This window comes from Callospermophilus lateralis, chromosome 2 (assembly GCF_048772815.1).
Source record: "Callospermophilus lateralis isolate mCalLat2 chromosome 2, mCalLat2.hap1, whole genome shotgun sequence".
Classification (NCBI taxonomy): Eukaryota; Metazoa; Chordata; class Mammalia; order Rodentia; family Sciuridae; genus Callospermophilus; species Callospermophilus lateralis.
The window spans coordinates 208,499,635-208,521,646 of record NC_135306.1 but is presented as its reverse complement, the minus strand read 5'-3'; the positions used below and the strand labels follow the sequence as shown (position 1 = coordinate 208,521,646).

Genomic DNA, 22,012 nt, shown 5'->3' with positions numbered 1-22,012 from the left:
CAGCCGTCTGTCCAGCAGGCCCTGAGCTCCTAGCCGTCTGTCCAGCAGGCCCTGAGCTCCTAGCCGTCTGTCCAGCAGGCCCTGAGCTCCCAGCCCAGCCGCCCCGCCCAGTAGAGCTGAAGCACGTGCCTGTTCCTGGTGCTGGTCTAGATTCTGGCTCTGAGCAGCCCCCGGGGGGAGTCCAGGTGCTAAGAACAGTTGAGAGCTAAATAGAGGGTCCCCCGAGGCCCCAGTCCACCCACCGGCTGGAGTAGGACGCAGTTTAGAGATGGCCCTTCCCCCCTGAGGCCTAGCAGGTGGGGCAGGCGTGGGGCAGGGGTGTCGGACACGCCACACAGGAGCACCGGGAGGAGGGGCGAGCGCGCGTGTCTGTGCATGTGCACATGTGGGTTGCGTGTTCGTGTGCCCTGTGTGTGTGCATGTAGGGTGCTCCCTGTGCGTGTGTGTGTGCATCTGTGTGCGTACCTATTTGCTTGTGAAATGTGTCCTGGTGTGTATTGTGATGCACTTGTGTGTACACAGGGCCGCATGTGTGTGTCCGGCTGCTTCTGTGTGCGTGTGTGTGCACATGTGTGGCCCTCAGCAGCCAGCCTGACTCTCATGATCAGCGCCTGGACTCCTGGACATGTTCTTTTGGCCCACACCTCAGTTGCTGTGTGACTGCAGGCTGTTACTTACCTACTCTGTGCCTCGTCTTTGTGGACTATGAAATGAGGATCAGACAGTGACCGACTTCAGGTTGCTCTCAGGTTAAAGGAAGGCCCCTGGGGAGCCACTAAGGGCAGTGCCTTATTCGTGCACCATCCTCACTGCCCAAGAGCCCGAATCCTGTCCAGCAAGCCCAGGGCTCCGCCAGGCCTTCCCCAGTCACCACAGCTGTTGGAAGGGTGACCGACTCGCCATGTTTCCCTGACGTGGGCGGGATAGCCCGTCCCCTAACCAAGGGCCTGCTGCCGGCCCTGAGTCAGGAGGTCCTTGCAGCCTGGCCGTCACCCTTCCTTGAGGTGGCACCCTGACCAGCCAGTGCTGCTTGGCCTGGCCCCTCCTCCGTCCTCCCCCTCAGAGTCTGCCTGTCCCTCTGCCCAGGACCAGCCCCTTGTTGGTGACAGCAGCTATGCTCCAGGGGAGCCCCGCCATGGGCACCGACCAGTCCGCACGTCCTCCCTGAACCCCGGTCCTGCCAGGGCCTTTCAGTGGCACTGCCCAGCAGGCGGGAGGGGGCCGGGGAGGCAGGATGGGGTGGGGCTGCAGGTGCCGCCCTGTGCCCTGTGCCCTGTGCCCTGTGCCAGGCCACGTGCGCTGGGGCCGAGTCTGTGCACAGCAAGGGCGTGCAGAGGACAGCGGGCCACCCTGCTCACTCACCCATGGAGTGGCAATCTGAGGCCACCTGGGCACAGGGACAGCCAGGTGCATGAGTCTGCAGACATCCAGGGCATGGACATCAGGGTGTGGGGCCAGTGCACTGACCAAGCTGGGGTCAGAATGTCCCTCCAGCCAGCTGGAGCTGGGGCCTCGTGGCTGGAGCAGCGTGGCCAGGGTGAGGCTCCCCGGTCTGTGCCTGGGGAAAGGGCTGACCTCTACACAGGCAGGGGAAGGGCGTAGTCTGGCCCAGGTGACGGGAGGACACCCAGCCTGGTATCCCAGCCCAGTGACCCCTCTGCTCCTCCGTTGAACTTGAAGCTTAGCACAGGGCCCCATCCCCCATGGGCCCGCCAGCTCTCCTGGGGCAGCCAGGGCCAGCGGGGCAGGCTAATGGGACATGGGAAGGGGCACGTTGGCCCCGGCCTCCTGATGGCCTTGGGGCTCCAGGGCCTGTTCTGGTCACCAGCAGAGCCCAAAAGGTGGGGTTACGACCCCCTGTTGCTTGGAGAACCCTTGTCCCTCCCTGGGTGGCCCAGCACCAGCCCCGCTTCCCCAACCTTGGGCAGGTCACCCGCCTCTGTGCCTCAGTGTTCCCGGGGACAGTGGCCTCCTGGTGCCACCTCATGTGCGTGGGGGGAGGGGTCATGGGGTTGCACAGCAGTCACATGCTGCAGCCTGGACCTGGTCGCAGTTAAGTCCCGTGGCAGCTCTGCTGAGCCTGCAGGGTGGGCAGCGTGGAAAGAGTCCTCGGCCGCTGGAGCTCCTGGGCCCCGTCCAGCGTCCCCGTGGGGGTGGGCCGACGCTGGCTGGGGCCAAGAGGCAGGAGAAGCGGAGATGGCCAGGCTGGTGGAGAGACGGCATCCTGAGCAGGGAGGGGACCTGCCCCAGGCCCTGCAGCCCACACCACCTGTCCCCTGTGTGTGCTCACAGCCGAGGGGAGGCGCCACCCGGCTCCCCTCCCCGGGACTGAGCTTGCTTGCCTGGCCGCCAGACACAGAAACAGCGGGCAGCTGATGGGCGCCTGGGGGGACCGGAGCCAGCCTCAGGCCAAGCCTCAGGGCAGCCCTGGTGGGTGGGGTGAGGGCTCCCACCTGGACTCCTGCTGGCACCAGTGGCCTGCTCCCTCCCATCCAGGGCCTGTGCTGGGCAGGACCGCCACCCCAGGGAGGAGCTGACCTCCTGCAGAGGAGGGGAGCAGCCCCTGGAGGGAAGCAGGACAGGGGCCTCACGGAGCCCTTGGGGCTGTCCTGACCATGTCCTAACAGGAGGGGCTCCAGGGGCTGGGGGTCCAGGCCCTGTGGTCACCCAGGCCTACGGGGAGCTGAGGGCTCCCACTTTGAACATCAAGGCACTCCTCGGTCCCCTGCTGCCAGGCCAGCCCAGAGCCTGTGGCTGGGCATCATGGAGAAGGAGGAGGGGAGGGACACCTGCACCGATCCTGGTCCTCAGCTCCACCTGCGTCTCCCGCTCACCTCCCCTGACCGTCCGTCTCCCTCGCCTCAGCCCCTGTGTGTCCCTGTCCTCGCAGACATGGGTGCAGAGGGGTGGAAATCACTGTACCGGGGGCACCGTCCCTGCCCCTGCTCAGGCGCAGGCTCTGCACTCACCCAGCCCAAGGTGGCGCCCTCTACTGGTACCCAGGGGCACAACTGGGCCACAGTCCTGAGAACCCCTGGGAGACGCCTGGGTCCACCCACCCCATCACCAAGGGTGGGTGGCCAGGGTCACCTGCAGCATATGGGTTCCATGTCTTTCTTCAGAGACTGGGCAGCAGGTCCCCAGGGCCGCTCTGGCCTCACCCACCCAGGGGACACTCTGGCCACCCTCTCATCAAACATCTGCTCCCAGGAGGCTCAGCTCAGCAGGGAGCAAAGGCTTGGGATGAGGCCAGCAGGCAGAGCTCGGTTTTGCTGGCCACCTGCTGGCTGTGTCTGCTGGGAACCATGGGCTTCCCCGAGCCCTGTCCACCTCTGGGCGTTCAGGACAAAATGGGAAGATGGTCCTGGGGGCCCACAGAACAGCTCCAGGTCCCGCTCCTGAGGAAGGGGACAGCAGCACCCCTGGCCCTCCTGCCCCCGGCAGAGGCCAGTTTCCCACTCAGTGCCGGGGAGGGACCAGTAGGGGACAGGGCACTCAGAGGCCACGGAACCCCTGGGTGTAGCCATGGGCTTCCGGCGTCAGGGACTCTTCCTGCTTCCTGCGCGGGTGGGAGCAGGTCTGGAGGGTTCTGGGGACCTGTGCACCCCTCCCCAGGGACAGAGCCCCATCTAGACAGGTGCGTGGGTGTGAAGGTGGCCGGGGTGCCCTGTGGCTCCGCTCTGTGCCCACCCTACCTGCCCTCTCTCTGCCTCCCTGGGTAGGGGGGCCTGGACACGCAAGCCCACTCTCAGTGGGACAGGGACCCGATTTCCTCCATGAGGGTGGTCACTGTGCTCCCCTCAGCCCAGTCCTGACCCAGAAAGTGGGGCACAGACCCTGCTGGAGCAGGGTGGGGTATGACGTCTGGCTCTCTCGCCACCCTGTGTGCCACCTGCCCCCAGGGTACAGTGCACCTCACTGAGGAGGCTAGGCAAAGCGATGGGCAAGGTGCCCCAGGATCAGGCCTGGCCAGCAGGTGAGGGAGGTGGAGGGCGCACCTGGGGAGCAGGTGCTTGCTGGGCACCTACGGATGACAGTCCACACCTTTGCTCCCTGAGCATTCTGTGGCACTCTGGGCTCTCCGTCTGTGGTCCCTGCTCTCTGACAGGTGGCCACCTGAGCCTGAGTTATGCCCCCTTCTGCATGCAGCGAGGGTGTGCGTGCCCACTGCAGATTTGAGGGAGGTGTGCCGTGCCCGGCGCTGACACCCTGGAGGACCTGGGGCCGTGGAGTCACACGGTCGCAGTTCATACCTCCCAGGGGAGTGGAGGACGCACCACCCGGAGGTGGAGAGGGGCCCCGTGAGCCAAGTAGAGAGGCTGACGTGGGAAAGGCTGCTGGTGAACCCCTGTTGTCCCAGGTGGGGATCTGGGCACCCCCCACCTGGAGCCAGGGGTGGCCCTGGCTGGCACACGGACAGAGGCCCCACTGCGGCCAGCTAGCGCCTGGCCCAGGAGGCCAGGGAAGGAAGCCCGCCGTGGGGCGGGGGTGGTGGGCTCTGAGCTTTCTGGACTGCAGCCGTCAGAGAAGCCCAGCCGGGGACCTCCGGGCTGGACATGCCACCCTTTGTGCCAGAGCCTATGACTGGCCATGTCCCGGAGCTCCTCCTGTTCCTCCTCTGCAGGAGAGGAGCCTGGGAGGCACCGGCAGGCCCCAGGGCCAGGCCATCTGCCACCAGCCCTGCCCCTCCTCGCTGACCCGGCCTCCAGGCCTCCCCGGGCACCCTCCGTCCTCTGGCCTGTGCCGCTCCCCGCCTGCCTGTGAGCCCGTGAGCCCGTCCCACCCTGCAGCTGAGCCCACCAGCAGTGAGCTTGCCCAGGGTGAGGACTGGGTGAATGGAGACGTTCAGTGTGGAGGCCGTCCCACTCACCGGGGTGGCTGGGAAGTGGCCCAGTTCCCTCATCCAATCACCCCACTCCTCAGTGCCAGCTCTCGGAGACTCAGAGCCCAGGGATCTGGCCCTCAGACGGCTGGAACTCCAGCTGCTGCTCTTGGCCAGGACATAAGGAAGCGCAGGCAGTTGGGGCTAGGGAGCTGCAGACCCATCTCGCTGTGTGGGCTGGACCCCGGGTGCCCTGGCCTGGCCTCCCCGTGCTCCACACTAAGGGGACAGCCACTGCTCATCCAGGCTGCTCTCTGGGGCGGCCCTGGGGAGAGCAGGGCCGGGGAGGAGCAAGGCCTGGAGGCACAGGCGAGAGCTCTGTCCTTGTCCCGTCACCATGGGAGGAGAAGGCGCCAGGGATGAAGGCCACTTTGGCAGGTGGCCCCAGCGTGGTGGGCCAGCCTCCACCCTGCCCAGCCCTGTGGGGTGCCGCTGGCTACCCAGCAGCACCTTAGACAGGCGTGGTGCAGCCAAGGGCTCCTCATGGGTCACTGCCACGCAGCCCTTGGGGTGCTCGGGGACAGTGACCTCCACAGGGCCCCACAATGGAGGCCCCTGTCCAGGCAAGCAGGGGTTGAATGAGGCGGTGACACGGAGGCCACACCCACCCTGCGTCTCCACCTTGCGCCAAGGCTGCTTGGCAGTGGCAGGATTCGGAACCCTCAGGTCGGCAGCTGTCACTCAGTGGGAGAAAAGCCCAGGGGAGGCCACAGGGCACCTGCCCAGTGTCCCCAGCACCCAGGTGAGCCTTTAGGCTGTCCCCTGGGCCACGGGAGGCCGGGTGGCCTGGTTTTCTGTGTTCGGAGCTCCATGTGGGTCAAGGACAAATCTGGGCCTTGGGGCTGAGCAGGCGGACCCTACGTCCAGTCTCCTCCGCTCCTGGGTATGGTATGAATCGTGGTCTAAGTTTAGCAGGCCACAGCCCAATTACGCACACACAGATTGAGCTCCTCCAGACACCAGCCAGGGTCTCCGTGACTGCATCCCACAATCGTGACGCTGAGCAGCAACCAGGGACCACGACGAACCGCAACATAGCGGCACGTCTCTGACTTTCCAGAGGCACAAACCAAACCCTGCCGCGAATTTCAGGGTGCACTCCGGGGTGTGCACAGGATGAGAGGCACACGGGGTTCACATTAAATGAAGACGGTCGATCCCATTGACAGCCTGTCCTTGTCACTGTCCAGGGAGCAAGATGAGATAAAAGCTGCTCTGCAGGTGCCCGTCCATCTCTGGCCACTGCTGGGGACCTCTAGGTGGGGGCTGGCCTCACCCAATCGCTCTGTGAAATCAGAGACTCAAAGCAAATAAAGATCCGGGTTCCTCGGGGAAGCCGGGCCGGGAGCTGGACATAGCTGCTGTTCCTAGAGGTCCTGGGTGTTCCTCGCCCTCTGACGGCCGCTCATGTGGATGGGCACAGTGGGACCCAGGGTTCCCCTTCACTGCCACCACCACCCGAGTCTTTTATCAATTGTGGGAAAATATCCAGAACATAAGGTTTGCCATCTTCATCGCTTTCAAGTTCGCGGTCCAAGGGCGCTGGGCGCGCTCACCCTGCGGGGCACCGTCCACCTCGGCCTCCCCAGGCTGTGGCTCTGTCCACCAAGTGTGACTCCCCAGCTGCTGGCGCCCTGTGCAGTGCTGTCTGCGTGGCCCTGGTGACAGCAGGCGGCCCTGTCTGGGGTCCCTGCTGTGCCTCCGACTGGCCTCTCCTGCTGAGCACAGTGTCCTCGGTCCATGCATGTTGAAGCGCGCGTCAGAGTCTCCCTTTAGTTCTGAATAATGCTCCCCCGTGTGGAAGGACCACAGTGTGTCGTCAAGGGACACCTGGGAGGCTGCCACCGTGCGCTGGGTGCGCTGTGCTGCTGGGGGCCAGGGAGGGCGTGAATCCCCTTGATGCCCTGCCTTTCCTGCCCTGGGATGTGCCCACAGAGTTGCTGGGTCAGCTTGGGCCCTCACGCTTGCCGCCCAGCCCATACACATCGCCGTCGCCCACAGCCTGGTGGGGTCAAGGTGACGCCGGCAGCCTGGCGTGGCGGGAGGAGCGTGGCTGGCAGCCTGGCGTGGCGGGAGGAGCGTGGCTGGCAGCCTGGAGTGGCGGCGGAGCGTGGGCTTTCTGACCTCGTCTCCCCTCCCTTCTTGTTCCCTCCAGGCCACCTTTCGCCCCTGGTGCCAGCAAGGACTCCCTCTCGGCCTTCGAGTACCCGGGGCCCAAGCGGAAGCTCTACAGCGCGGTGCCTGGGAGACTGTTCGTCGTCGTGAAGCCATACCAACCCCAAGTCGATGGCGAGATCCCCCTTCACCGTGGAGACAGGGTCAAAGGTCAGTGTCTGGGGCAGGGCCAGCCAGCGCCCCTCAGCCTCCGTTGACCCCTTGGAGGACCTGCTGGGGTGGCAGCAGAGACCGGGGGTCAGCGTGGGGAACGGGGCTGGAGGGCAGACCCACAGCTGCAGGGGCGAGCCAGCCAAGGGCAGGGCCTCCCCCACCAGAAAACCCCAGGACCCCAAGCAGGTGGGCTTGGGCAGGCCCTGGCCTGAGTGTCCAGCTGGACGGTCCAGCTGTAGCCGAGGCCTGGTGTCTGCAGCCCTCAAAGGAAGAGGTCCGCCTGGTCAGAGGGATTCTCAGCAGAATCCTGGGACTGCCTGGAAAGCCCCCCTCGGCTGCCGGGAGGGAGGTGGGCTGTCTCCAAGGGCACTGGGGAGCCAGCGACGCTCCCGCACGGGCACCGTCAGTCTGGGAGGCACTTCAGGGAGGTGAGCACAGACGGCGCGTGTCGGTCATCGGTGGCACCATCAGAGGCCAGTCTCAAGGCCCCAGGGAAGCTAGAGAAGGTCAGGGGGGGCCGTGGGGACACGGGGCCAGTGGGAACTCACTGAGTGGAGCATGGAGGGACTCCGCGCGTGCCCAGCATCACGCTCAGGCCCTGCCCTGGACAGGCTTCCAGCAGCGCAGGGGATGGGATGGAAAGTGGGCTCCTGACAGTGCCGTCGGCCCGCTCCAGTCCTGCCCTCTGCCCGGGCCACCAGGCCCACGGTGGTGATCGGTGCCTTTCTCTGACTTCTCCGGGCTTCTGCAAGGGTCTCGAGATGGCAGGGCCCCGTCCTGTCTCTGGTCCAGCGTCACAACTGCCTGGTCACTTGACAGCGTTCAACAAGTCTATTCCTTCCTCTTCCTGACGTCCTCTGTGAATTTCATGATTTCAGAAATTCCATGTTCACTGGGTTTTCCATCTCTTGTGCTTATTTTCTTATTTGCCAAGACTTCCTGTTACTCTGGTGGGATTTTTTGTTGATTGAAAACGTGTTGTTTTATCAATTGGTATAATTGCCACATTAACTCCCCCAACCGCACCTGATGGTCTCAACATCGGGTTCATGTTGGGTCTGGGCTCAGCAGCTTCTCCTCCCCTTGGGAACATGGTTCCTTCTCTTACTTCAAGTGTCTAGTAATTTTCCATTGCTTTCTGGCCATCAGCCTGTGGAGCCACGTCCTTGAGCTGGGGAGAGTCTGCTGTTCCAATCCCACCAGCATCTTTCTTTGTTTCCGCAGTTGCCCGGGGAGAGCCCCGTGCTCCTGCAGGTCCAGGGGAGAGCCCCGTGCTCCTGCAGGTCCAGGGGAGAGCCAGTGCTCCTGCAGGTCCAGGGGAGAGCCCCGTGCTCCTGCAGGTCCAGGGGAGAGCCAGTGCTCCTGCAAGTCCAGGGGAGAGCCCCGTGCTCCTGCAGGTCCAGGGGAGAGCCCGTGCTCCTGCAGGTCCAGGGGAGAGCCCCGTGCTCCTGCAGGTCCAGGGGAGAGCCAGTGCTCCTGCAGGTCCAGGGGAGAGCCCGTGCTCCTGCAGGTCCTGTGACTCCAGCTGAGCTACCTGAACCTGCTCTGCACATGCCTCCTGGGGTTGACTGGAGACGTGGGGCGTCGTGCCTGCCACGCCCCTCTCTGGGCTGTCCTTCCCAGGGATCTGCGCTGCTCTCCTCAGGGCCCGCGGTGGTCCTGAAGCTCTGCCGGGTGGACTTCTCCCTGGAGAGGGACTTCCTCGCAGTCCCCGCCCCTCCCCCAGCAGGCACCCCGAGTCCCGCTGCTTCTCTGCAGTCGCCCCCCTTCCTGCTCTGCTTCAGCACTAGGTCTGGTTGGGAGCCGTCTTGGGGTGTCATCCAGGGGGTCTCGTGTCCTGGCTGTAAGCAGACCCCTGAGCTGCTCGGACACGGTTCAGCCAGGAGTCTGTTGGCACGTTTCTAAACTGCAAATGTAAGACCCCACGGAGCTGCCACCGGAACTTTGGCCTGTGACCCTCGTGGGGGGGAGACTTCCCTACTCATCAGGGATGTTCAGCAGGTCCTGCAAGGACCCACAGAGCGTGGTGGTGACGACAGGGCGTGGCCTCTGCAGATGTGGCAGGCGGGTGGCCAGGCAGGTGGCCAGGTGGGGGCCTTGGGCACGGCTTCAACCTGGGTGCCCATGCAGGTCCCGTGCAGTGGGGCGTGGGCTTCCCTGGACTAGACCCTTTTAGTGATCCCGCTGGGCAGGGACCGTGTGGGGAGTCAGCTCACAGGGTCTGCATCTGCACCTGCCCTTTATGACCTCTCACGACCAGGCTTCGCAGGTTGCAGAGGGGCATCGGCGCAGAAGGGAGCCCCACACCTGTCCACTGGCAGGGCTGTTGCTCACGAGCTTCTGTGAGCTCCTCTGACCACAGCGGAGCCAGCAGGGCACAGGGGCTAGAGAAGCCCAGCCTCAAGGACCTCCCTGTCCCCCCTGCCCATGCCCCTCACACCCTCCTCTCAGGTGACAGCAGATGCGGCCACCACCAGTGGGGACAGGCAGGTTCCAGCACCGTCACCAGGTCAGCACCAGGGATGACCCTGCAGAAAACCACGGCTTGCCCAGCCGGTCAGCCGCATGGGGGGCACCACTGCCCAGGAGGCCAGGGAGGCTGGAGGCTATGCACACATGTGGCGTGCCTCTCACCTCTGCCATGGACATTGCCCGACCCGGGACCCCCTTCACCACCTGGTCCACCCCTCAGCCCAGGCTCTGCAGTCAGCTGAGCCCCTGCCACAGCCCTGGGCCTTCACTCCAGAGGACCCCTCCCCCATCAAGCCAGGCTCATGGGCCTTCTGGTCAAGCAGGACTACAAGGAACCTGCAGGGCCTTCCCAGTGACCCCTGCCCAGCCACGTCCCTTGGGCCTTTGTGGCCTCCATAAATGTGGCAGGATGGTGGGGAGGTCCATGTGGGGACGGGTGTGTGGCACTGCTTTCTAGGCTGGTGACGTTTCTGGTTCCCAGGTTGCTGATCCATCTGTGGGGGTCCATGACAGTCATTCTGTGCAGCTGACCCCTGCTGGACAGCTGCACATGTGGGTGGAGCCCGGTGGGAGAGCCAGGGCCCAGTTTGAGGCTTAGGCTGAAGGGCAGCCCCCGGAAGAGCTGGGCATGGCCTGGGGCAGGGGCAGGAGCGTGTGGAGCAAGAGGAGAGGCCTCAGGACAGGAGGGTGCCATGTAAGAGACATCCCCACAGAGAGCGTCTGTGTCACCCCCTCCTGGCACCATCTTGGTGACCCCAGAGTCCTGCACATCCTGGGTAAATTCAAAGTGCACCTGTGTGGAAATCCCGGCGTCCCCAGGGTCCATTCCAACAGGAGACAGGGCAGAGTGTGGGAGGTGGCCCCCGGGTCCTCCCCGCTCCTCCATGGCCTGGCTGGCTCCTGCACCAGACGGAGTGAACAGGGCGTAGGGCACCGGTGTGGCAGGTGGGGAGCTCCCCGCCCTCGGCCACCCAGCTGGTCAGACAGGGGGTGTCTGGCTTCCAGCTGCCCAGGGAGGCTGCAGGGTCCTGGAGGGAGAGGTCCACCAGGGTGCTGGGCGTGGTAGCAGGGCACGCTGGCCCTGAAGATAGAGAGCAGTGCCCCATCCGTTCCTCGGATGCCCTGCAGCATCATCTGTGGGGACAGAGGCATATGCTGGGCGGTCCTCCCTCTCGCAGGCTCCCAGGGCCCTGGACGTGCTGCACACGCCCCACCCAGAGGCAGAGCTCTCGTGCCACACATTGGCCCCTCACCACTGTGCTGTCAGTGCCCCCCTCCACCCCTCTGCAGTGTGGTCAGCAGCCAGGGCTCAGGGGACAGCTGCCCTGGCCCATCCTATCACAACACGAGGAGCCAGGTGGCATCCTGGAGCTCAGTGGACCTGGCTCCTCTGTTCCCCACAGAGAGAACGGGCCCAGGGCTGCTGACTCCTGGCCCAGCGTCCTTCCTTGTTCCCCACAGAGGACTCCTCTGTCCTCTGCATCTCCTCACAGGGACAGGAGGGTTACTTCGGTGAATTAAGTCACCGATTGGTGAGGGACCCAACTCCCCCCACAGTCCCACCTCAGGGAGTGCAGAACCTGCAGGGGCCACACCCGGTGCAGGACTCAGGTGGCTGCTAGCAGCAGTGAAGCTGGGATGGCCACCGCTGGGCGTGTGAGAGCCGGGACAGGACTCGAGGCTGCCCCCCACCCAGAGAGGACAGCATGGAGGGAGCCAGCAGTGGGGTCCTGGCCGTGCCTGGCACTCACACCTGGCACCCACAGCGGCGCGGTAGCTCAGGAGTCTTATGCCCCCAGCAAAGAGGAAACGGAGGCACAGAGAGGTGAAGCAGCTGCCCACGTGTGGCGGGGTGAGTGCAGCCAGCAGGGCCTGACCATCCAGGAAGGTCCCAGCTGGACCCACGCAGCCCCTCCCTCAGCAGCAGGATGAAAGGCCTGGGCTGTGAGGCCCCTGCTCCCTCCCTGCTGCCCGGGGCTCTGCGCTCTGCCGGGCTCTGCCAAGCGTCGGGCAGCTGGGCTGCGTGGAATCCAAGGGGTTGGCCCGGTCCTGGGAGGAAGCTGGGCTGGCGGCTCTGGCCGCGTGGGTCAGCTGTGTGTGGTCTGTTCCATGTGGGTCACTCTTCAGGTGACGAGGCAAGATCCTGCGAAGCCCGGTTTTCTGTGCCGTTGACCTTCGACAGTCAGGGGCCAGATGATCTTTACGTGGCTGTGGGTTAAACTGAGGCGGCAGGAAGGCCTTTGCCGCCCGAGCCCTCTCTGCAGGCCGGAGCGCCGCACCCCGTGTGCTGTCAGAGAAGACCCCTGTGGAGACCCCTGCCCTTCAGCGCGGCTGCGTTCCGGGTGGGGCAGGGGAGGGGGCACGGGGGGTCCCTCCCCAACGTGCCACCCGAGTCCACCCTTACAGCTGGAAGAGCATCAAATGGGGCTGTGGGGAGCCGTGGGTCCTCGTGACTCCCCTGGTCCCCGGCATCTGTGGACCCGTGTCCCTCCCTTGTGCTCAGCCGCGAGGCTTCAAGACAAATACCCTCATCCCTTCAGCCCGAGGACCTACTGTGTGCCTGGCACCCCACCCAGGGTGGAAGTGTCGGACCTTGCACTGAGCTGTTCCCCGTCCTGGAGACGGGGACGGCTGTGTCTGTCCAGCTGTGCAGTGGGCCCCAAGGACACGGCCACTGTGTGGCTCCTTGCCTTCTCTCTAAAGGTGGGGCTTTCCTGCCAAGAGTCAGAAAGAGACTCGCACGCTCACCCACAGCAGCCTAATCGGTGGCTCCCTGGTGGCAGGCCAGGGCCGGGGCCCCAGGGACGGTGCTGGCCCAGTGGGCCTTCCCACCCGGCCTGTCCCCTCCTGCTGCGGATTCTGTCCTGCTCTTGGAGACGCTGAGCCAGGCCGTGGGGCTCCTCCCGGCTCCCTCCCTACCTCGGTGCCCAGCCTGGTGTCCTCAGGGGAGAAGTCCCTGGCGGGTCACCCGTGTCCTCTGACTAACTCTCTCCCTCCTTGTCCCCTAGTTCTGAGCATCGGCGAAGGTGGCTTCTGGGAAGGCAGCGCCCGTGGCCACATTGGGTGGTTCCCGGCCGAGTGCGTGGAGGAGGTGCAGTGCAAGCCCAGGGAGGGCCAGGCAGGTAAGCCCTCGGCCGCGGCCACCGTCACCGCTCCCTGCCACGCGCAGCGGGTCGGCTGTGGTGGGGTGGACGGGGGACTCCTCTGGATCCTGGACACACTTGGCTGGTTCTGTTTTGTGGGCTTCGCCCAAGCCAGGAACTCCTGCAAGGTGGCGCGAGTGCCCAGCGCCAGGCGGCTCAGGCGCGTGTCCTGGGACAGGAAGTTTGTGGGCGCGTGCCTTCCCCCCACCCCGTGCAGATGTTGGAGCTGCTCACACGCGGGCGGCCATGGCTCAGGAACCCCGTAGATCTGTTCTGAAGGCGCGAGGGCCGGGCGTGGCCGTGGGCGGTGACAGGAGATGCCCGTGGGAGGGCAGGGGAAGGGGGGCCACAGGCCCTCAGAGGTCACCGGCCTGCTGGGCTGGGCCCTGTGGCCACGAGCTCTCTCAGATGTGCCTACTGCCCGGCTCCTGAGGCCCAGCAGGGAGTCGGCCCTCCCCAGGCCTTGGGGCCTGCGCAGTCACCGCAGGGTGCTAGGTTCCCAGTCTCTGCTCAGCAAAGAATGGACACAGAGTGGCCAGCAAGCAGCAAGTCCATTGCAAAAGTGACAGAGGCAGACTTCTCCAGAGGAAGGGCCGGAGCTGGGGGTCTGGTGGGTTGGCTGACCCTTCTGTGGTCTCTGAACGTCCTCCTTTCCTTCTCCTCCCCATCCCTGGTCTCCTCCCTGTTATTGACTGGTGTCCCCTCTGTCCACGCGTCTGTTTAGTATTTCTACTGGGTCCCTGTTTAGGGGCATGAGTGCAGCGTGTCTGTCTGACGGGGTCCCTGGTTGTGTCCCGGGGCCCGGGGTGGCTGCTTGGCTGGTGTTTATTGTGGGTGGGGACAGGGCAGCACACAGGGCACTTTCGTCCAGCAGGAAGTTGGCCTCGTCAGGAGACCTTCTCCACGCTCGCTTGTGCCGCCCCTGCCCCACCTCCCGGCTCGCCATCCTGCCTGGCTGCCGAGGCCCTTCCGCGTCCCCTCGCAGGGCCCGGTGCGCTTCCCCCTGTGCCGGGCCCACTCTGCCCCCGGGGCTGCAGGCTTCGCTCTGTGCTGAGCCCTGGAGGAGGCTGCTCAGTGCACACCCAAGACCAGGCTGTGGGGGTCAGGGCGAGGCACGGCCAGCCGGACCTTAGAAAGAGAACAGGAGCATGCTCTGCTGGGAGGGTGGCCAGGGGTTGGTGGCCAGCAGGCAGCAGCCGCGGGTTTTGCTGGACACAGTGATGGACACGCTGAGCCCCGGAGCCAGCTGCACCTCCTGGCCGGTGCGGTCCTCCCCTGATCCTCCCCTGCCCCACCTCTTACCCCTGCTCTGTCCCACCCCCCAGCAGGCTCACAGCCTGTCTGTCCTCGAGGACCTCGGCCACCCTGGGCCACCCTTCTGTGCTTTTCCTATAAAGATGCTGGTGTGCCGCTGGGTGTCGCTGGCTGTGCCACCCCTGGGCAGGCAGCCCTGGAGGGCCACGCGGAGGGGTCCTGGGCCTCCCATTCTCACCATCCTCTGGAGATTACTGGTCTCTGGCGAGTGGACAGGAAAGGGCAGGGGACTGCCGCCTCCCCAGTCGCTGTTGGGGCCTTCCCACCACCTGGACCTGGACTATCCAGGTGGCCGTGTCCCCAGGTGGGAGCCTGTGGCTTTTCCTAGCCCCGTGGGGTGGAGCCTGGGGCTGGTGTTCATCCCGAGCCAGGGCCCGGGGTTGGCTGCTTGGTCAGTGATTACTGTGGGGTGGGGACAGGGCAGCACACAGGCTGGGACACCATGGGGATTCCCGGAAGGGCCCTCCTGCTCCTGCAGGACTCAGTGTTCTCTGCCTGGCAGAGGCCGGCTCCAGGACCCCTCACGCTGTCCCAGCTGGCCATTTGGGGAGGCAGATCAGATGGATCCCGACTGGCAGCGGGCGGTGGTGGAACAGAGGTGCCTTGTGTCTTCCCACCACCCATGTCCCATGTGCCCCGGCCCGGGCACCTTGCTGGGGCTTGAGAGCCAGACAAGTGGGCACACGTCCTCGCTGCACTTAGGGGCCAGGCCCCACTCCCTGCCTGGCACGGAGTCCTCCTCGCTGCCGCCTCCCCGGCCACCGCCAGCGAGCTCCCTGCGCTGAGCAGGGGGCAGTCCTCGCCGGCCCATCTGCCCAGCGTGGCGTTCCTGGGCAGCCCGTGCTCGCCCCCAAGGCCAGCGATTGAGGGTTGGGGTTCGTGTCTCGTTGCACCTCCTGGACCCTCCTGGTCTTCCCCTAGGAGGACTGGACATCAGGGGGCCACCCAGACAATCCAGGTCCGGGGACCCGATCAGCAGCCGCAATTCCACTGGAAACCTGGGTGCCCTGGTGCCCTAAGGTGCCGGTGCCGGGTAGGACCCGAGCAGCCTGGGGTGGGGCGGTGCCATTGCAGCACCTGGACGGGCAGCTGTCCCACGGTGGAGGGCCTCCGTCCCACAGCAGGCTGGCCCTGGGTGGGTGAGGGCAGCAGCGCAGCGCCCACAGGAGCTGGAGTCTGAGCTGGACGCAGGGCGGGAGGGAGGCCTGTTGGCAGCTCGGGTACTGCTGGCCCCGGGCTGCTGAGCCTGTGGACTGTCACCGTCTTTTGGTGACTTAGTGTGACTGTATACAGTAAGAGCACACTGTGCAGAGGCTCTGTGTGCTTGGACAACTGTCTGTGCCTCCAGCTGCCGGGGGGGTGGGGTGTCCCCACCCTGGTGTGGCCAGCCATGTTACACACCCCTCCTGGGCAGCTCCCTGGACCCTGCCACCACAGAGTGCTGCCTCTTGCTGGAGGTCACCGGGATGGCACCCCACAGCTGTACATGTGGGCCTGACCTCTTCCACTCAGCCCAGTGCCGGGTCCTCGGCCCCCTGGTCGCGGGCCCCAGTAGTCTGCTTGTTCACTGCCGAGTCCCGCAGCCTGTGCGTTTGCCCTCCTGGTAATGGACACTGGCATTTACCTAATGTCAAGCAAAGCTGCAGGAATGATTTTGTGCACATCTTTCTATGGACAAGGGGATTCACCTCTCTAGGTGCACAGTGGCCGGGGCAGAGCATGCTCAACCTCATAGGACACTGCCACAAGGTCCTCCAAGCCACTATGCCGCCTGGTGCATGCTCGGGCTGCAGGAGCTCCCGCTGCTTCGCCTGTCATCCACCATGGGCACATCAGTCTCTAACGTCAGCCATTCTGATGGTGGGAAGTGGCATCTTACTGTGGGTGTCACATGCATTTTCTGATGACCATTGTCGCTGAGTGTTGTGTGCAGCTGGTTTGCCACAGCGTGACCTCGTCTGGGCAGTCTGGGGAGAGCCTGTCCATCTGTGACTGGAGTGTTCTCCGTCTCGTCCTGGTCTGTAGTCCTCTTGTTCATTTTCTGCGTCTCAGTCCTTTGTCAGAGACAAGCTGCTGGTACCTTCCCGTCCGCGGTTCACCTTTTGGTTTCCTAATGTGCCTTTTAATGAGTGGAAGTTTTGAGTTTTAAAGTCCAGTTTTTCCAACTCTTTTCTTTCCTGGTCAGTGCTTTGGGTGGCTTTCTTTGACATTGGAAGTTGGCAGACCCTACAAATATCCCAAAGGTGGTACAGGGTCCCCTTCCACATTCCCATCTGGCTGTGTCCTTCCACGAGGCTGGCCTGTGCAGGCCCTGGGGAGCGCTGCCCTCCGTGCAGACCACCGCGGGGCTTTGTACGTGGAAAGTGAGCCGTCAGGTGCCCAGGAACCCTGAACCGGGGTGAATGAGTGGACACCAGGAGCCCGTGAGGTCGTGGCCGGGCAAGGCCTCTGCCCGAGGCAGGACAGCTGCGTTCTTCCCGCCTAGTGACAGTGGTCAGCAGCTGGGCACCATCTGCAAAGTGAGTGGAGGCCCTGTGTGGCGAGTGGGTCGAATTCCGCAGGGTCCGCTCGGTTCCGTGGACAGCGGGAGGTGAGGGCTCGCCTGCCCGGCTGCTCCGATTTCCTGGGAAGCAGGTGTTTGTGACACCTGGTGGTTCCCTGCGCATCATCCCTTCTGACCGTGTGGCACCGCAGCCCCGACTCGGCAGTGGAGGAGGTGGGCGGGGGACACCGCGCTGCGCTGTGACTTTTTCGTAACTGCTGACGCTGCGCTCAGCCCTGTGTGGTCTGGGCAGCCTCCCTCACAGAGTGGCTAGCGTAGTGACCAGAGCCTGACCGCCTCTGATCTCATGTCCACCTGCCACCGTGGATAGGTGGAGAGACCCGTCCGTTCCCGGGTCAGCTGTCTGAGTTTGTCCCCCCGCGCGGTTGTTGGGCAGCCCTGGTGGATTCCTTTGTCTGAAACCTAAAGGCCCAAGATGACCTGTTCAGGGGCCGGGGAAGAGCCTGACCGTAGATTCCATTTTTCCATGCCTGAGAGAGGGCAGTGCCCTGTGTAAAACACCCGTCTCTGCACACGGCAACCCGTGGGTTGGCAGCAAGGAGCCGCATGTGACCCTGGCGCTGGGCCATCGAGGGTGCCCCCGGAAGGCGGAGCTCCGGAGCTGCTAGCTAGTGCTGTGCCTGGGTTCCTCCGGGACCCTGAGCGCAGGCTCCTCAGACAGGACGCACTTGCTCTCTGTGTTGGCACTGGTGCGTATCAGGCAGCACACGTCAGCTGCTGTAACAAGTAGGCCCACAGCTGCACATCTCTTCCTGCCTGGTAACCACCAGCATGGCGTCTCCTGGACGGCTGTGCTCTGCTCCACCTGCTGCTGGGGCCCAGGCCCTTCCACCACGGGTCCTGCCCTCTCATAGCCTTAGGACCCCTGCCTCTGTCCAGCAGAGCATGAGGGCTCCAGCCCACTTGTGCACGTCGCCGTGATGTTCCTTGTGAGGCCTGTTGTGTGGCCTGGGCCACGTGGCCCCTGGCTGGGCTCTCGGGCAGGGGATAGTGCTGCAGCCCGAGGCGAAGCTCCCTCCCGAGGGACACCACCATCACATCACCCTCACCACCAAGGGCCTGCCCAGAGGCCCTTTACCTTCCTGGCAGAAGCCCTCTGTGTTGGTCAGGGGACCCTGATGCTGGCCTGTCTAGCTGCGTCGTGGCAGTGTCCGGGAAGAACGGGGTGCTGTGGCCAGCAAGGAGGGGAATCATGGCCATGCCCACTGGCCACCGAGGCTCGCTGCCTCCCTCTTCCAAGGCACGGTGTCCTCTTCTGTCATCAAGGAGGATGGGCAGGTGACCGTCCACACTTCGTCCTAAGAACTCGGCAAGCTGAGCTGAAATTGGGGCGTCCCCAGGGATGGACCTTGAATTAGGAACTTGGGGAGACCTCCAGATCCCCCCCTGGGTCTGGCCACGAGTCCGTTAGTGAGAAACCGCGGCATAAGTGTGGTGTTTCAGTGCTGCGTCTCGTGTGTAAGTGGAAACCAGGGGCAGGGCTCCCTGCTGACCCCGAGAAGATGGCAAGGTCCCAGACCAGGGACACTGGGTGTCAACTGCCTCGCTCCACTGCCGGTTCACTGTGAGGACCACCTCGGGCCTGTGACCCCTGGCGAGAGGGGAGGAGGGGTTCCTAGAGCCACGAGTGGTGGTGGTGATGTCAGTGGTCATTCTGGGGTGGTGCCCGTGGTCACAGTGCTGCTGCTGCTGCTGGGGATGGGTGGGGATTCTTCCGGTGGACGGGGTGGTGAGGATGACAGTGAGGATAGTGGTGGGGAGGTCATGGTGATGTGGTGTGATGGAGGTCATGGTGGTGGTGTTGGTGGTGTTGGTGTTGGTGGTGATGGTGGTGATGATGATGGTGATGGTGATGATGGTGAAGATGGTGGTGATGATGATGGTGATGGTGGTGATGATGATGGTGATGGAGGTCATGGTGATGGTGGTGGTGGTGGTGGTGTTGGTAGTGATGGTGGTGATGGTGAGGGTGATATTATGGTGGTGGTTATGGTGATGGTGATGGTGGCGATGATGATGATGATGGTGATGATGATGGTGGTGGTGTTGGTAATATGATGGTGATGATGATGATGGTGGGGTGATGATGGTGGTGATGGTGATGGTAGTAGTGGTGGGAGTGATGGTGGGGATAGTGAGGGTGATGTGATGGTGGTGGTGATGGTAGTGGTGATGGTGATGGTGGTGATCATGATGGTGATAATGATGATGATGGTGGTTGTGTTGGTAGTGGTGGTGATGGTGGGGGTGATGATGGTGGTGATGGTGATGGTGGTGGTGATGGTGGTGGTGATGATGATGGTGATGGTGGTGATGGTGGTGATGATGATGGTGATGATGGTGATGATGATGGTGATAGTGATGATGATGGTGATAGTGATGATGATGGTGATAGTGATGATGATGATGGTGGTGGTGATGATGATGGTGATGGTGATGATGATGGTGATGGTGATGATGATGGTGATGATGATGGTGATAGTGGTGATGATGATGGTGGTGATGGTGGTGATGGTGGTGAAGATGGTGGTGGTTTTGGTGATGATGAGGGTGATGATGGTGATGATGGTGGTGGTGATGGTGATGATGGTGGTGATGATGATGGTGATGGTGATGGTGGTGAAGATGATGGTGATGATGATGATGGTGGTGAAGATGATGGTGATGATGATGATGATGGTGGTGATGGTGGTGATGATGGTGATGGTGGTGGTGATGATGGTGGTGAAGATGGTGGTGATGGTGGTGAAGATGATGGTGATGATGATGATGGTGATGGTGATGGTGGTGATGATGGTGGTGGTGATGGTGATGATGGTGGTGATGATGATGGTGATGGTGATGGTGGTGAAGATGATGGTGATGGTGGTGGTGATGGTGATGATGGTGATGGTGGTGGTGATGATGGTGGTGAAGATGGTGATGATGGTGGTGATGATGATGGTGATGGTGATGGTGGTGAAGATGATGGTGATGGTGGTGGTGATGGTGATGATGGTGGTGATGATGATGGTGGTGAAGATGGTGGTGAAGATGGTGGTGGTGTTGGTGATGATGAGGGTGATCGTGCTGGTGATGGAGATCATGGTCAGGTGGTAGTGATGATGGTGTTGTCGATGCTGGTCATGGTGACCAGGATTTAAAGGACATGACAGAGGAATGATGCCAATCAAGTCTGACTCCCCAGCGTGATGACCCCTGCTACTCTGGCGGTGGGCCAAGTGGTCTCACGTCCGCTGCCCCGCCGTCCCTCGCTCAGCCCCCTGGGGCCGTCTGGGTGCTCGTGGCTCACCTGTGCCTGCCCTCCACCAGGTCCGGTCTCTGCCCGTTTTTCCTGGGGCAGCGATCTGCTTCTTGATGGCTGTGGTCAGTGTCTGAGTGCTCTGGAGGGGTGCCTGTGTCAGTGAGGCACGTTTGCCTGTCCCCTGCTGTGGCTGGCCTTTCCCTGGGACCCACACTGTCCCGGGCAGGCGTGTGTCTGCAAATCCCTTCGTGGCTGGAGAGGCAGGTGTGGGCGCTGCGGCCCGCCACGGGCAGCAGGGCCAGCTCTAGTTGGTCCACTGCCTCTTCTCACAGAGCCTAACATGAGCCCTGTGTCTGCTGGGGAGCGGGCAGTTGGAAGTGAAGTGCTCCCTCCAGAAATGACTTACAGAGTGACAGCGAATGGAGGTCCTGGGGCCGGCTGAGCCACCTCCCCTCCTGTGGCCCTGCCTTGGTTCGACAGCCAGGTCTCCCAGGGTTGAGGGCTGCCTGGCTGGAGGACTCTGTGTGCTGGGAGGGTATCGTGGGGTTCCGGGGGCTTGTGCACACACCAGGTCTGTCTTGCCACGTGGTGACAGTGATCCCAGCCCCCACTGACCCAACCGTCCTGCGCCAGGCATTCTCAGGAGCTCCTCTGGCCCCGGAGCAGCCCCACTAGCTGAGCATCGTCGTTACTGTTTTGCACAAAAGGAAACAGGGACCCGGAGAATTGGATGCCTTGTGCATGTGTCTGGGCCCCACGGGCCCCAGGGCTGCTGACCACGGGCCTGCCTGCGCCTGGCTGCCGTCTGCGGAACCACAGAACCGGGGAGAGGGCGGGCACTGGAGAACACCCTCCACGGTTCAGCCTGTCCTGCCAAGCGACTCTAGGTCACTTCCTGGGGGAGCGGTGAGGAGGGGAAGGGACCGCCTGTGGGAAGACAGGGAAAGCCGCTTAGGGCTAAGTGCAGGTGACAGCACTCCCGGACACGGAGACCCTCAGCCGACTCGCGGTTCCCAGATCATGACAACACCCTCGTCAGGGGCCAGGCCTGGGCTTCTCAGGGGGGGAATCCTGGGCTGGTGGCTGTTGAGGGTCCAACACCAGCTGGTGCAGAGCGGGCACTGAGGCTGGACCTCCAGCTGCTCTGCCTCCCTGCCCCCTCCAACCCAGGGGCCGCCCCGGTCATTCGCGCTCTCTCGGTCGGAGAGCCTCCTCCAACCCCAGTTCACACAGAAAATCTTTAATTCATAAATTCACATAATTGGAAAGTCTAGGGTTGTCCGGCCTCAGGCACAGCTAAGTCCAGATGCTCCAGTGATGACCCCAGGGAACTTTCTTTCCATCTCTGGGCACCGATTCCCCCACATGGCTTTATCCTCTGTCCAGTGCACCCCTAGGTGTCCCCTGGCATCTCCAGGCCTTATGTCCTCAGGGTCCAAGTCCAGTAGAAAGAGAGAATAGCTTGGCCGACTCCTAGCTCGGCAGAAGCCCTGGGGTTAGCCCTAGTGCCTAGTGGGTCAGGCACGAGCCCAGCCTGGACCACTCGCTGTGGGTGGGGACACATAGGAATATGCTGGCCTGACCTGGTCAGTCCGAGGGAGGGCAGCCTGCCGAGGAGGTAGGTGCTGTGACCAGCAGGACCTCTCTGTGCCTTAGCCATAGTGATCCCTTCTGCAGGGAGAAGGGGCGTCCAGGCTCGTTGAAGGTCAGAGGGGACAGTGCCGTGACCCCCTTTCACCCCAGTGGGTGCCTCCCCAGGGAGACAGAAGGGGCAGGAACGGTACCCCTCCCCAGGGGCTCTGGCTGGAGCCTCAGGGCCGGGCCAGGCGGTCAGCCCTCCAGGGGACCCTCTGTCAGTCCCCCTGCAGGCCGCCCTCTGCAAGGCGCCACGGCGGCTTGGCCGTTCTTCCAAAATAGAAGGGCTCTGTTGTCTTCAGAGCATTCGGAATTCAGCAAATGGCTCTGTCGCTCAACCGTGACCTAAAATATTAATAAGCAGCAAAACCAGCCGCCCAGGGAGTCACCAGCTCTTCCCCACGGACGGGACAAACATGGGCGGCCCTTCC

At 63.4% G+C, this 22,012-nt stretch overlaps 1 protein-coding gene across 9 annotated transcripts in view; it reads left to right on the top strand.

Moving 5' to 3' along the window:
* Shank2 (SH3 and multiple ankyrin repeat domains 2) overlaps positions 1-22,012 on the top strand; it is a 355,852-nt gene that overhangs the window by 157,566 nt on the left and 176,274 nt on the right. For all 9 annotated transcript variants that reach the window (XM_077108956.1, XM_077108955.1, XM_077108953.1 and 6 more), the window contains 2 exons: positions 7,038-7,207; positions 12,691-12,804. In XM_077108956.1, the coding sequence (XP_076965071.1) occupies positions 7,038-7,207; positions 12,691-12,804 (284 nt within the window). The remainder of the gene's footprint in view (positions 1-7,037; positions 7,208-12,690; positions 12,805-22,012) is intronic.